The 16499-nt window shown below is 40.8% G+C and overlaps 1 protein-coding gene across 1 annotated transcript in view; it reads left to right on the top strand.

Annotated features, from left to right (window-relative positions):
• The window catches only part of IPO5 (importin 5), a 98425-nt gene extending 84135 nt beyond the window's left edge, over positions 1 to 14290 (top strand). Inside the window, exons 21-26 of the mRNA XM_088458816.1 lie at positions 2326 to 2381; positions 4520 to 4642; positions 5194 to 5413; positions 5493 to 5721; positions 12845 to 12986; positions 13478 to 14290. Of these exons, the coding sequence (XP_088314942.1) occupies positions 2326 to 2381; positions 4520 to 4642; positions 5194 to 5413; positions 5493 to 5721; positions 12845 to 12986; positions 13478 to 13564 (857 nt within the window). The 3' untranslated portion in view covers positions 13565 to 14290. The remainder of the gene's footprint in view (positions 1 to 2325; positions 2382 to 4519; positions 4643 to 5193; positions 5414 to 5492; positions 5722 to 12844; positions 12987 to 13477) is intronic.
• Positions 14291 to 16499: the final 2209 nt, after the last annotated feature.

Here is a 16499-nt window from a genome sequence, read left to right as displayed (position 1 = left end):
ACCAGGGGCATTTTGGATAACGGAATATTCCGTATCTTGGAATATTTGTATATCATAATGAAATATATTGTGAATGGGACCCCAATATACACACAGAATGCATTTGTGTTATATACACCTTATACACATAGCCTGCAGGTAATTTTATACAATATTTTCAATAATTTTTATGGCTCAAGCAAAGTTTGTGTACAGAAATGAAATTCATTTATGTTTCATATACACCTTATACAGAATGCCTGAAGGTAATTTTGTACAATATTTTTAATTTGTGCCTTAGACAAAGTTTGTGTACATTGAACCATCAAAAATCAAAGGTTTCATTATCTCGGTCATGCAAAAATTATTCCGTATTTCGGAGTATTTGGATATGGGAGACTCAACCTGTACTTAAATTTGAATACATTGAGAAGTGATACAGCAGTGGTTCTCCTCTTCAACCCTTAGGTACCCTAAACAGGTCATGTCTTGAGAATTTCTGTCTGTGGAAGCAGGTGGGATAATTACTGACTTAGCAACATAGATGAACTCAGCTGTGAATGATTAAAGAAATACACAAATCATGACCTGTTGGGGGAGGGGGGCTACTTGTACTGGGGTTGAGAACCACTGTGATAGTATTACCTCATTAACCACTGGCATTATTTCTTCAGGTGCTGGAAAATCCTTTTTTTTTATTTTTCTCTCAAATGTTTATCAATTTGATCATGTTGACCTATCTGTGTACACTAGATGGTAGACATGCTGAATGACGACTGTCGACATGATAATACAGTACCACACCATGTTTCCCTCTTCTCCACAGCATAAAGTTGTCCTCTTCCCCACCAGGTGGGGAGTGCAGTGGTTTGGGCGGAGGATCCTAATGTGATAAATGGGGAAAGGGACTTTAGGGGTGGATAAATGGTGAAGGAACTTTTAGTCCCTATATCTCCCCCACTTTGGCACTTAAAAAGATGAGGACACTCTTGTTTGAAAGAGGAGAGTCCCCTCTTTTAATGTAGTTTTACCATAGAACAGGTAAAACTGCATCTCCATCCACCTTCCCCCCCACACTCCCTCTCACTCCAGCACCCCCACATGTCACAAACAAAATGAATAAATAAAATGAAAAACCCTCACAGCTTGTCGAGGCTGCAGGTTCAGTCACAAGTTGAGCTTCGCCTCCTGTTTGCGGAGTGACGTCACCTGGTCATGACTCTGGAGCGGAGCAGACTGCTGCAACGAAGGACGAGCTTCCTCTGAACAGCCGTGCGCCTATCAGAGGAAGCAGTCAGGGGAGCCACGTCAAGAGCTGCCCTAGAAGATATTGTCCGGTGATCACCTTCATGTCATATGTATAGAATATCTACATCCAGAATACACACTTGCGATTTCAGTCTTCCATATACATTGATAAAATATTATCATTTAAAGTTTCTACACTGTTAACGCCATTAGCAACTGGAGTGTGTTGATTTACCTTTTCATGGCTTGTTCCATAACCAGAAATACCACAAGTGTACATGAAATGAATAATTGTACATTCTCCTGACTGACAGAAGTGTTGTGGCGTTGGCCTGGTTAAACAGTTTCACTTGAGTGGTGGAATATCTTACTTGGGGGCCTATGTATAAATCGTGGCACTGCCGAGATTAACGTTCCATCTCGCCGGGATTATATGAATTTTCAATGAAAATATCCAGGCTATGTACTACCGGGTACTCACAGGGACAGCGGTTGCGGTAAGCACTGTCCCAGTGAGTTATATCCCCGACATTTGGGAGAAGACTTTCACAGAAGTGAAGACTTCCCCGGGGGAAGCTAACACTGCGCATGCGCACAGCGTCACCTTCCGGAACTGGCCATGAGCTGCGAGGGATTGATCAAAAGATCACCTCTCCTCCCCCAGGGATCCCCCATAGACAAACAGTAGTTTACACCATCTGAAGATGGTGTAAACTACCATGGCTAAATCCAAGAAGCTTCGCTTTTTGGATTTTAGTACATAGGGGACAGATCGTAGTCCCCATTGATAATAATGGGGACTGCGATCTGAAGTGCTAATTAGCACTTTGCCGGAGATTTCTGTGAAATCTGCGGCAAAGTGCTATTAGTACATAGGAGTGCTATTAGTACATAGGAGCGATGCATAATTTTATGTAAAAAAATGGCTTGATACATAGGCCTCTTGGTCACTAACCGCACAAATGTTTCCACCCCTCACAAGCAAGAAGGTTTCTCAAAGATCTTGGTAATGGGAAAATGTATTTGATATATCCTGAAATGTTACAGATTGTGATATTGGTAAATAGATTTTCTTAATTAACATTTTTTTAACTTTAGTGAAAAGGCAAGATGAAGACTACGATGAAGAAGTTGAGGAGTCCTTGCAGGATGAAGTATGTTTTACCTTTTCTAAAGATCTTGACTGTTGAAATTATGAGAGTTGCCGTTCCAATTTTGAAAATCAAACCTTTCATTTTATTTTTCTATGCTTATTTCTAAATCCATGTGGTGTACATGCTTGTTAGGTTATTTATCTGGTAATATGGGCCAAGGAATCTGGTTTTGTAAGCTTGGGATGTAGGTTTGTACGCGGGTGGTTTAATAATTAAGGTAACAAGACCTCTCTGCGTAAATTTATTGAATTCTTACATATACATATAATCAGTAGTATGGTCTTGGTACAGATTATTTTTCCACATAGTCCCAATACGTGTCGGAGCATTTGTTCCAACAGTACACCAAAGCATCTACCCCGGCATAGAAGAAATCCGTGTCAAACGCTTGAAGCCAGGACAATGACAGCTTGCTGAACTTCACAGCTGGTTGCAAATCACCTTCCACAGAGGTGCTTCTTCAATGGTTCAAAGAGATGAAAATTGCTGTGCCAGGTCAGGGCTGTAGGAGCGATGGTCCAGTACCTCCCAATGTTAGTGCCATAACTCAAGCATGCAGTTGGCTGAGTGTGGACTGGCATTATCGCATGGCAATAAAACGTCTGTTCGCAGCAACCTAGGTAGTTTGAACCGCTTGCAGAGGGCAATTCATCAAAATCTGTCACAATTGCTGACAGCATTCACAGTATCTCCCTTGGTGAGGAAATAATCAAGAAGCGTGCTTTTGTGGTCCCAAAACAGTCGCCATGACCACATTTGCTAATGGAGTTGTTTCGAATTTCTTTGAAGGTGGGGACAATGCTTGTTTCCATGTCATGGATGCTTGCTTCGTCTTTGGTGTCACACGTACCATCGCCTGTAACAATACGCTGCAGGAACTGCACTCCCTTCACAAGGTATTGTCAAGTGCACAAGAGACAATCCCATTCTGGTTTTGTGACCACCTGTGAGTTGTTTCGGTACCCAGCACGAACACTTTTTCCTGTACCCCAGTTACTCATGAACAATGTGCGCAGTAACCATGTTCAGTTCATCAGCAATATCACTGACTCAAATGCATCTCTCTTCCTGAATCAGACTTTCAGTACCGCACAAATTGCCGTGGACGTGCTTGGTTGGCCAGATCGACGCTCGTTTTGAACGTTTTTCCTGCCGTTATCAAAGGCAGTGCACCAAACCGGTTTCTGTGACATGATGTAATCACTGTACACCTCTACAATTTAGCGATTAATTTGAGCTGCTGATGTGCCCTGCAGACGTAGAAAGCTGATCACACTAGGCACCTCAATGTTTGACCATTTTTCCACCAGCCCCGCTGTCTTAAGCTGGGTACAAACTATACGATCTGCACAACCAACGATATCTCTGAACGATTTCCCTTGAACTTTTCTGTAGTGCATCGACAAACTATATTGGGTGTACACACTGAAAGATATCTATGATGGATATCTTTCAGTGAAGTCATCCTGCCACAATCGTGATGAAATCGTCCAAGTTGGCCTGCATGTACAGACGACCATAGAGATCGTTATTGCCCATGCTGGAACGCGCATCGTTGGTCGTTCGTTGATCGATCGCTGCATAAAAATGAACGGTATGAATGATTTATCATTGAACGATATAGTGATTGTTCATAAACATACCGTGTACGCACCATTACAATTGATGATGGGACAGTATGACTGTCTAATGGTAGTGAGGGGAAGCAGTGGTCTACATCACAGGTTCTCAAGCTCGGTCCTCCGGACCCCAAACACTGCATGTTTTTCCAGGTCTCCTCACAGAATCACAAGTGAAATAATTCGCTCCACCTGTGAATCTTATAAAATGTGTCAGTGAGTAATGAATACACCTGTGCATCCTTCTGGGTGACCTGGAAAACGTGACCTTTGTGGGGTCCCAAGGACCGAGTTTAAGAACCAATGGTCTTACATTCTCCGGGCTGGCAGGAAATTAGAATGAAATAGAGAACAATACACAAGTTATTTTTACCTTACTTATTGAACCGCCCTCGTATATAGTGAATTTGCTTTCAGTGTGGGACATTTAAACTTGCAGTAGAAGTGCTGCATTTTTGTGATATGTAGCAGCACCACTTTACACACTAATAACACTACTTTTTTTTTTTTTCTCCACAGGACGACAATGATGTTTACATATTGACTAAAGTAGCAGACATTTTGCACTCTATATTTAGCAGCTACAAAGAAAAGGTTTTGCCGTGGTTTGAACAATTACTGCCATTAATTGTTAATTTGATTGTAAGTTTGGCTTTGTTTTTTTCTGTTTATATCTGAGTTGTTACTTTCTGGTCAAATATTTTGTTAAAATGTTAGGGATCTTATCCTGCTCAGTTGCTACTTGCAACAGGTAGCGTTTTCCTCCTACATTAAAATTAGTTGCAGTGCCGTATCCAGGGATGTGCAGCCGGTACCTGCACTTGGCTTGCAGTGTGTCTAAAACAGTCTGTAGGGTCACTCTGGGCACTCCAGTTCATCCTGGTCTAGGTGGCCCTGTCCTCTCGTGACATCATGTCACATGTTCAGGGGGTGGGGCCTGCACAGGGCAGATTTTCACCATGCTATGATTAGTTGTCCTAAATCTCCGTAGCTGTATTTTATACTTTGTTACATATAAAGTTCACCATAACTTGCTGATCAGTTAATTTATATATGATTCAGAGTTTTATAGGAAAACCTATAGGGAGCTATGCAGCTCCAGCCTTTTTTTGTCTCTGACTTTTGTAAAGCTGCATGGTATTAAACATTTCTGAAGGTCCTTTACATGTTTTATATTCTCTAATCCCTTCCAGTGTCCTCACCGGCCCTGGCCAGACAGACAGTGGGGGCTCTGTATCTTTGATGACATTATTGAGCATTGCAGCCCCACTTCCTTCAAATATGTTGAGTACTTCCTGAGACCTCTGCTACAGTCTATCTGTGATAACAGTCCAGAGGTTCGACAGGCGGCTGCTTATGGCATTGGTGTAATGGCACAATTTGGTGGTGATAATTATCATCCTTTCTGCACAGGTATGCGGTTTCTGTATGGGTGTACTGTAAACATTTCTCGAAACAAGTATTTTACAGTCTGTTTTCTGTTTGTTTATAGAAGCGCTTCCACTTCTTGTTGGTGTAATCCAGGCACCTGACTCCAAAACCAAAGAGAATGTCAATGCAACGGAGAACTGCATCTCAGCTGTAGGAAAAATCATGAAATTCAGACCTGACTGTGTCAATGTGGAGGAGGTCCTCCCTCATTGGCTTTCATGGCTGCCGTTACATGAGGATAAAGAAGAAGCAGTCCATACTTTTAACTTCCTTTGTGACCTCATAGAAAGGTATAAATCTACTACCAAACTCTGTACACAGAGTGCTGCACCATAGTAATGAAGTTGCGCAACACTGATAAATAAATCCATACTGATGTCCATTAATGCTTCCAGACTACAGTTAGTATTTTGCTTATTATGCTGTTTAAATAATTTAAACTACTTTTGGGTAATTATTGTATGTATGTAGTTTGGGTAGATATTGTATTTGGTGCAAAGTTTGAAAGATATAAGGAAGCTGACTTCCGGTGGGTGGCGCATCTGGATGGCCACATTTTAGTTGAGCTTCGCTCTTTGCTGCAGCTATCGTTGCATTTTGGAATCTTTTCTGCATGTTTGTTCGGACGGTTTCCCCTCCCGAGCATCGTGGGGGGGGGGGGGTGTATGTATGTTGCCGTAGCAATTGGTGGCCAGTGCTTGGAGCCATGTTCCCCGGAGTTTGGCCCATAGTCGGGCCACCACGTGGTAAGATGCATGGCAGGTGTCGCTTCCGTGAGTGTATGCTGCTGCCTTCAACCCAGGAATATCGGTGAAGACACCTCCCTGCACGCGTTTTGTTGCCCTGTGAAAGCTGCGTGCTAGTGGTCGGGAGCATAGAGACCGCCATTACCCATCTGACTGCTGGACTTACCATGCTGATGCGCTGGAGTTCCTGGTCTTGATGGACTGTGCTGCAGTCTGGAGGGGCCATGCTGCTGGTTTTAGATCTGCGGTTCCTGATGTCCCCGGGAAGAGGTTGGTGGAGTGGCTGGGCGGTACTCTGAAGAGTAGAACCCCCTGACGGCTGTTCAGACACTCACGGACACAGAGCCCGCCATTACCTGCTTGACTGCTGGACTTACCGTGCTGATGCGCTGCAGTTCCTAGTCTTGACAGGCTGTCCTGGAGTCCGGAGGGGCCCGAGCTGCTGGTTCCTGGAGAAGTTGTTGGTGGAGATTCGGTGCCTTTGCTGCTGAAAAGGATACTTGTGATCTCCTGGTGGAGTTTGGTTGTGACACTACTCGGTGAGACGGGAGAATCATGTTGTTCCTCTCTGCCTCATAATAGCTGGTGGCCGCGGATAGCATTTCTTACCCCCTTACTACTTGGCTGTGGTAAGGTTTTTGGACAGACTATCTAACTTTTTTTTTTTTTTTTTTTCTCCTTCACAGCCAACTTGGGGTGAGATCGATTTTGAGTGTCTCCCATGTATATGGTGTAACTTTGTGATTTTATTGGAGTTTTCCTTTCTTTTGGATCTTCTGAGGGGGTGAAGTGGTTTATACACCCATGCACTGTGAAGGGCCAGGTGCCCCCGTATATAGACCTGGATACTGGGATTCAATTTTTTTTCAAATAATGAATAAAATGCGGAAGTAATCAGGGCTAGTACCACTCATAGAACTTTGGGCCAGCAGATCAGGGGCATCATTGGTTGTGGAGAACTATTAAAAACAAATGTTCCTATGGACATAAATGTTTGGAATTTTCTTTTGAGCTGTGAATCACAGCGGTGTATGCTAACTATATTTACTTGTCTAAGTAGACATAAATTGGTATAATTTTTGCTGCACTTTAGATTAGTAACATCAGAGGTTTGCTAACCATTAGTTGAGGCAATACAAAGAGAGGGCCTTCCTACCTATATATCTGTCTGTTATTACCCAGTTTTGTTCTATCAATGTTGACAATTGTAAAGCGCAACGGAATATGCTGCGCTATATAAGAAACTGTTAATAAATAAATGTACCAATAAGCGGAAGTGGCACAGGATATCCAGTTATCTGTGTATAAACACCCAAAAGGGTACACACTTTATTTGAGGTCCCACATAAATGTAACTATATAAATATAATCTATGGTTATATTTTGAATGTAGGGTGGCCCAGATGGGCATGGATAAATAAGTTTCCAAAACAATGCCAAGGGAATCAACAATAACTGGCCAGCAAGCTATGGGTAAAAATAAAACCATTATCCCAAGACAAGCTCCTTCCCATCCAAATTGTCCATTGCATGGGGGAATCTACCCCTAGTGGTTTTCCATCTAATCAAGAACATGTAACCAATACTAAATTCTACTGCTTATGATAGAAGAGAAATTGGAGGAGAAGTTGGATGCAAAATTAGACCCAATTAAAAAATTGGTAGATAATGAATTAATGAAACTTGAGGAGCAGTCCAATAGAATCATAGAAGCAGAACAGATGCTCGATGACAGAGTATTTCATATTAACTCTACAAAAAACAGTGGAAGCCCAGGAGCACCAATTGCAACAGTTTTCTGAGAAATTAGATGATCTTGAAAATAGGAATTGTCACAATAACCTTCATTTTATTGGTGTGCCAGAGGAAGTAGCAGATATGAGTCTCTCAGAACTCATGGTACAATTAGTTGTCCAGGCATTAGACCTTCCTAAAGGAAGGAGCAGAGACTAAACCACGCCCAGTTATAGCCACATTTTTGGACTTTATAGTAAGAGCTGATATTAGTGGCCTTTCGACAAAATATTCAATTAAAAATAGATGGTCAGGCAATCCGGATATTTCAGGATTACTCTACTGTGGTATCACAAAAGCGCAGAGAATTTGTTCCCATCTGTAATTTCTTAGCAGAACAAAATAAGAGGTTTACCTTACTGTACCCTGCTAAACTTTAGGGTGATTTAAAATGGTCAATCACACATTTTCACTGAGCCTGCAGAAGCTGAGCAGTTTTTTGATCCTAAACATACTCCTAAAGGGCCTTCTAATACCAACTGATCAATTAAGCCCTATAGTTAAAAGCCCTAGTGAAATATTGGAGACCAGGTAAAATTAGATCATTAATGAACACTACACTTGTAAAATGTTTGGTCACTTTGGTACACAGATAAGTGGTAAAATCAAGGAATATGGCGGCAGGAATGCACATCTCCTGACTGAATATTGGGCAGGGATCGGGGGGCCTGCCAACGTTTCTTATATTAAATGTTTGTGAATTTTTTTTATATTGAATCATACCTTTTCTGCACTTTTATAAGGACGTTACTTTATAAATATGGGTTTAGTTTTTTTAATTTTAAGATGGAATGTCACAAATGAACATATCACTGTAAAACACTTATATAATGTTGGCGGAGATGACTGTATATTTTGCGTACTGGACTAGGGAAAAGATATGTAGTATAAAAATGCTATCAAAGTACAATGATTGTAAATGTGGTGCTTTGTTTCTAGCTATTACATGTATTCACTAAAAAATGGTCTCTATTGCCCCTAGGTGAAAGACGGGGGGCAATATTTAAGCAATAGCATAGAGGAAAATTGAAAAGGAGTTGAAGCAAGATCTAATTCACAATATGATCAATCTTTTGCTTTAGAGGCAGTTGTAATCTGAGACTATTTTGCAGAAAAAGGCGTATATGGAATATCGCCAAGTGTTTAATGGATTATTCACCTGCTCACTGGGACGGGTTGAGCTGAAGCAGATTGGGTTACTTTCAGTGTTTTAAACCTCTCGTGGAGGGGATAGGGTGAATACACCACACATACATGGAAACATGTCATCTGCTGTCAGGCAACCTCAACTAACTGTATCATCCTGGAATGTTAGTGGATTAAACTCCCCAATAAAATGTAAAAAAGTTATCCAACATATAAAACTCTCTGGCTCGGATATTGTATACCTACAGGAAACAAGATGGAAGCGGAGATGCCCTAACATTGCGGGACACATGGATTGGGCACTGCTTGACTGCATCGTACCATACAAAATCAAGAGGCTTTGCCATAGTTTTAGCTAAACCTATAATATTTACTGTCAAGGAAATAGTATATATCTCCCCTTGGGGATCAGTGACAAATAGATTTACAAATTCAGGACACTAGGTACAGGTAAAGCAACTTATCCTTAGTCGAGAAATTGATAATTTAATTATGGGCGGAGTTTTTAATGCGGTCGTGGACCCAAGCTTAGATTACACACAACTATAACACCTAATGTACCCATTAGAAACCCCATCTATAAACTAACAATGGAGTTAGGGATAGTGGACCCATGGAGATTAATTAATAAAACAGAACATATACGTTCCATTCAGGAGTCCATCACTCCTTTTCACGAATCGATTACATTCTATTGTCAAGTCATCTAATCCCACATGTTCTATCGAGTCATATCTGATATTTTAATATCTGGCCATGCCATGGTCCTAGTCTCCATATGCACCCCACAGACTGGTGAAAGATCCAGACTATGGAGAGTCCCGGCTTATCTATACCAATCAGATAATTTTCAACAGTTTCTCCGGAATAAGTGGAAGGAATATGCTGAAAATAATAGCAAGCAGAGGGATAATCCTATATTATTTTGGGAAGCCTCTAAGGTGGTATTACGAGGGGAGATCATATCATGTGGCCAAGCAACGAAAAATATAACTCAGTAGAGAGGTCTCTCTTGGATATCGTGAATACATGGACCACCTGTGCCCTGAGTTATTGGAGAGATATCAACAGATGTGCCAATTATTAGTTATCTACTATCACAAGCCAAACTGAATATTGATTTTGGTAATCTTTTTAGGTGGGGAAACCGCGTAGGATCACTCCTGGCAAACATGTCCAGACCAGTGAGGCATAAAAACCATATTCTGTCCCTCAAGGGTGATAGCCTTGATCACATCATAACGAAATCTTCCGAGATAACATTTCAATCTTATTTTTCTGAAATATATATGTAGCCAGGAATTACTTGTGGATTTACTTAATGAGGCCAGACTCCTGGAACTCAGTCACAGTGTGAATTGTTGGAGGCAGATATCACAGATGAGATTTCTGAGGCTGTCTTAAAGATGCCACTTCATAATCTTCTGGTCCGGGCGGTTTCTTAACAGAATATTATAAAGCACTCAAGAATGAGTTAGCCCCTACTCTTCTTGAACTGTAGAGTTTAATCCATAGACTGCAGCCAATATACCCCTCATTCAACGAGGCCTACACAATTTTGATTCTGAAACCAGGGAAAGACATTGTCGCCTTCATCTTATAGGGACTTTAAAATATTGGCTAAAATCATGGCAACTCACCTCCAGGGTATGTTGTCTGTACTGCTAACAGAACATCAGCTGGGCTTTGTGCAAGGCCGTCATTCGGTGAGGGGTATTCGGACTGCAGTTGCGGCAGTGACAGCGTCATCGCTACAAGTCAACTCAGCACATTCTAATATGCTTCTTAGATTTTACGCACAAAAAACGTTCGACAGTCTCTTGGCACTATTTATGAGATTTTTGAATTGCCGAGGCTTTGGAGCAGATTTTAGAGCCCTGGTTAATTTTTTTTTTTACATTTCAATCTTTGTTAATTAACTGCGAGGAGAAAAGGTTGAGATGTTTCATGGAACAAGACAGGGATGCCCATTGTCCCCCTTATTTTCATCCTAGTATTGGATTTAATGTTACGCATGATCCAATCATGGTCAGTGGTAGAGGGGATTCGGATTGGTGACAGGACCATTAAAATATCGGCATTTGCCGACTATCTTTTGTTGTATCTCTCAAATCCAAAAAAATTACTAGGACCCCTGATGAATAAAATAAACAATTTGATTTTGTTTCTGGTCTTGAAATCAATTTTGCCACCTTAGAGACTGGATCCACAATTCGCATGTTTATACAGATACCACACTGGAACAAGAATTCTTGAGACACACACACACCTTGTAGGTTTTTTGTTACGTCAAAAAGATATAGAGGTAAACTGGAATAAACCTATACTAATGTCTACAGCCATGGCCAAAAGTTTTGAGAATGACAAGTATTGGTTTTCACAAATTTTGCTGCTTCAGTGTTAGACCTTTTTGTCAGAGGTTACTATGGTATACTGAAGTAAAATTACAAGCATTTCATAAGTGTCAAAGGCTTTTGGAGGTCAGGGGGAATTCTAAATATCGGCCATCTTATGGATATTACCTCCGGGAAACCGCTTACATACGTACAAGCTAGATCCAAATATGGGGAGCTTATTTCACACAATTTTGCATTCCTACAGGCTCAACACTGTAGCATCTATATCTTGTAGGTTAAAGCAGGAAGATCTATCCAACCTATTGGATCGATTATTACAGCAACAGAATCCAGTTAGATAAGCTATCTATTCACTATAATCTACTACATACCCCACTAGACTATGGCAAAACAAATACGGGGACCACAAAATTGTTACATCATTTTGCCAAATTAACCTTAGATGAATTGTTAGTCTCTGACCGATTCTTCTCGCATCATCCCAGAAATAACTTGTACAGAAATATTTTATAACTTATACCATAAATCATACTTATCTCCTAAAAGGCATTTTTATATAGGATTATCGAATGACAACAGATGCCATAAGTGTAAGGCCTATATGCCGACTTATACTGCTGTCTATGGCAATGTCCTAAAATTAAGAAATTTTGGTTTGAAGTCTGGCAATTTACAGTGCACGATTTTGTGAGCCCCCTTTCAAATTGGGCTGTGTTTGGAATATTACCTGAAGGTTTTCGAATTCAAAAGGGATCTAAAAAGCTAATACTCCAGATGTGGACGCATGATGCTCCCCCAACGTTGACTTTTCAGGGTGGAATTGTTTAACATCTTCCGTATGGAATGGACGTAAGCCTCACTTTAAAGGGCAAAAAGGGTGAAACAACTCTTTGAAACTTGGGAGAGCTTTATAGATATTTTGTCCACACACTAAAGTACAAATCCATAAATGCTTTTATGTAACACATTAGTTTGAAACCCAAATAACTATGCAGAAAGAGCCGGTATTGATACCCTGAAGGATAAATAGAATCTGTTGAAGGTTCACCATGTATGTCTATTGTACCGAATCAGTCTACGCTAACAAACTAAAGTGGTAAGAGATGAGAGAACTAATGCAATGTAAGCACAATCGTCTCAGAATGATTAGAAATATGATGTTTATTACGTGTTATATTGTATGGTGATCAAATTTAACTTAAGAAAATGAAGACATGTTAATTTATCGAATTAATATACTGTTTTAAAGTATTGTAATATATTGATCTTCGTAATAAAGATAAAAAAGAAAGATATAGGAAGATGTCTGCAGCTATTAATCAAGAATTTCAGTGATCAAGCATGATGATTTTTGTCTCCTCCTTTCACAGTAACAACCCTATTGTGCTAGGACCCAACAATTCAAATTTACCCAAAATATTTAGTATTATAGCAGATGGCGGTGTCCATGAATCAATTAAAAATGAAGACGTTTGTGGCAAGCGACTTGCTAATGTAGTTCGACAAGTTCAGGTAGGTTCATCTAGTTAAATTTAAAGAGGGTGCATATTTGTGAAAGGTGACATTGTTCGTTTTAAAAGCTTTATAATGGTTAACTAGAGCCTCAATCACTATGCTCATTTACCACTAACAGGTCATGATGTGTGGGTATCTGTCTGTGGAAGCAGGTGGGATAATTACTGTATCGGCAACATAGATAACTCACCTGATCATGATAACAAAAATCATCCAAACATGACCTGTGGGGGTACTTGAACTGGATTTGAGAACCCCTGAGAGAGAGAGCATTTAATAAAAAACACAAAAAAATAGGTGTGTTTAGCTTCATTCTTTTGTGTAGTAGTTATTGTCTGGGATATTTAAAATAAATGTACAATCTAAATTCATATAGTTCAGAAATCGTATAAATTTAAAAAATGTAGTTTCCCTTCTACAAGTTAAACCATTATTGCTGGGGAAATGTGCTGTGTTTACACTCATTGTAATTGTCTTGCTTGTTGTAGGCTTCTGGAGGACTGTTCACAGAATGTGTCTCGCAGCTGACTGCAGTTCAGCAGAAGGCATTACAAGATCTACTCAGCACGGCGTGAAGGCCTGTACCATCAGCATAGATCAGGACGATGAATACACTTACCTCTTCTATTTAGGTTTTTGTTTTGTTTTGAGCAAAAGAAGCGGTAGTGCTAGTAGGCCACTTTTCTACAGGTCCATCATACTGGGAGAAATGCACCGTACTGTTACAATGGACTCTTCAAGAAGGATGTTTTCTACAGGCCTACAATAACTTTAATTGGATTATTCTTTCCTATCATGTCTCCTGTTTCTACCCTTCTGTGGCTGGGGAGAAACCACCTTCCATTGTCGTTTATCAGCAAATTAGTAATCAGAGTGCTATAAATGGATTTTAAGACAAATGGACTTAAATCCTATGTACCCAAAGGGCCTGCAATGCTTTTAAAATGGTGCTCCCCACGCCATTTATCACAGTGGTATGGCGAGTTCATAATTAGCACGATGTTATAATCGTCAAGACAGATGTTTCTCCACATAGTATTAACTCCGCGTGCGTGGAATAGGAAATAACTGCTGTATCTTGTGAAATATTAAGTCCAAGTATGGTATTAAAGAAAAAGTTTTTTTTGCACAGATTTATATTGGCATATTTTTATTTTTTAATTTTTGCCCATGCATTGTGCCCAAAGGATATGTGGATTGATACAGGAAAATATTTAGCTTCAGGCCCTTCAATGTGAAATGTCTCTGGCATGTCTGGCAATATCTCCTTCACTCCTAAATAAACAACAATGAAATCCAAACAGTCTGTGCATCATTCTCTACTGTCTTGCTGAAATCATTCTTAACCACTATAACGTTGTCATACAGTAGGTATGGTGGGGTTTTTTTTTTAAATAAAACTTTTCACATTTATGCAATCCAGTTTGTTTAAGGTGCCTTTTATGCCCACATGTTTTGTCATGTTCTGAGTAACCTCTGTAGATAAAGCTTATAGCTTGCTGATACCTAATGGCACATAAAATTTTCTGTTTATCAATTTACAGTGGATGCACTATACTACTGAGACAGAGTGCGGTCTAGCAGCCACTGGTGGGGATACGGTCACCACTGCAAGTGCAGTATGTACACTATTGTGCTTCCAGTTACAATAATGTGCGTCTACTGCTTTGTAGATTAGTTGCAACCAATTTACTGTTGGTTACAATTGCTATGTACTTGGTACATCATATACTGTATACTTGCACACTGTCATTACTCCATTTACTCATGTTACCTTTAGCCTCTCCCACTTGTGTGCTTGTAAAAAAAAAAAAAAAAAAAGTCCCTATTTCAACATTAATTGTAGGGATGGGTACGGTCCTTTTCACTACCAGCCATATGGAGCAGAGCTGCGGGTATTGTGTTGAGCAAGGTGGCTGACTGGAGATTGCCTTACAACAGCTACTGCGGCCATGTCACCACCGCAAGGACTGTGGAAGGACATTATGGTACATTATTTTGCATCTGGATGCAGTAATATGCTCTACTACTTTGCATTTTTGGTCCAATAAAAGTATGCACTGTATAATGGCCATGTATTTGATATACTGTATGTGTCTGTACACAGGATCATCTCTCCATGTCTTCACATTACCATTCGCCTTTCCCACTTATTGTTTGCCATTTTGACTCCAACTATCCCCCACATAAAGCCTTGCATATGTTAAATCTCAAGCAGCATTATGAAACTACACACTTTGGTTAATTTTATTTTAACAATTTTATTAAACTGAGCATTGTGAACTACAAAAATTACTGCAAGCATACAGCATTTTTTATAATGTGTATTCAACAAAATGCATTGTTACATAGCAGTGGCTTGACTATTTCTACTATCACAGGCAAAATATATGATCAATAGAATTATTGCTCTCATGGTGTCAGTACATCATCCCAAAGCCTCAATATGCCATCTATCAGCTGCTTTTTAGCCTTTAGCTTGACCTCAAAACTTATAAACCTTTTCTCCTTCATCTGCTAGGGGACACAGGAGTCTCACAACAGTGGGGTATAGATGTGTGCTAACCAGGAGCTGGCACTTTAAATTTAGAAAGTGACTATCTCCTCCACCCCTACAAGCCAGTCTTAGTATTGTGCCCAAGGGACCTGGTCTTACTTTGGGCATATCTTAACAGGCATAGTTTAGTTTAATATAGTTAAAGAAAATGTGGATACAAGCATTGAGGACATGACAGGCAGCTACTGCCCCTGCCTGTCTGCGACAGAGCTGCCGTGGGGACCCTATCGCAGCGGCTTGTGCAAGGGTCCTCTGCTACAGAGACCACTGGCTCCGGGGTTGACCAGGACGCACTGCATGTGGTGCACGTCGCGGTCTCCCATTAGCCTCACCTCCACAGACAGCCTTGGCAGTTACTGTGAGTATAGCCTGGCTCCCTGATTAGCGGGGTTGCCAGGCACACAACGGCAGTGTTTTCTAGCAGGGCAGTCCGCAGAGCACCATATACAGCATTTAAACCGGGTGCAATAGCGGGGGACGGAGCCTAACGCAGAGTTCTGCTTCTTGCTCCCAGCTGCCCCTGCACTTCTAGAATCACAGCCGACGGCCATTTCGTGCTGCTAGCTGCGCTGAACAGCAGCACTGAGACAGCCTCCCCAGGATTTGTGTATCAGTGGAGTTTAGGCTAGATAGGAGCACAGTGTAGATATTACTGCTGTGATTGTACACAGCACTTTTGGCACTGCTAACAGCGCTATTTGGGCGGATGTGGCTGCCCACTCTCTGTCCTGATCTCCTTCCTCTCTATATGATATCTCAGTCTCTATTCTTAGCTGGCTACACATCTAAAGGTGGGTACACACCTGACAGATATATCTGCAGATCAAGTGATCAGATGATGATCGTTCATACACACTGAATGACCATCATCTGCATGCTGCAGCGGGTAGGGGCGTGGCCTAATCACGGCCTGTATGGCCACGCCCCCTTTGGAGAAAAAATTTATTTGCAGT

This window comes from Taudactylus pleione, unplaced genomic scaffold (assembly GCF_031769625.1).
Source record: "Taudactylus pleione unplaced genomic scaffold, aTauple2 ptg000041l, whole genome shotgun sequence".
In the NCBI taxonomy this organism is placed as follows: domain Eukaryota; kingdom Metazoa; phylum Chordata; class Amphibia; order Anura; family Myobatrachidae; genus Taudactylus; species Taudactylus pleione.
The sequence above is the reverse complement of the archived record's forward strand: the minus strand, read 5'-3'. Positions and strand labels throughout refer to the sequence as shown.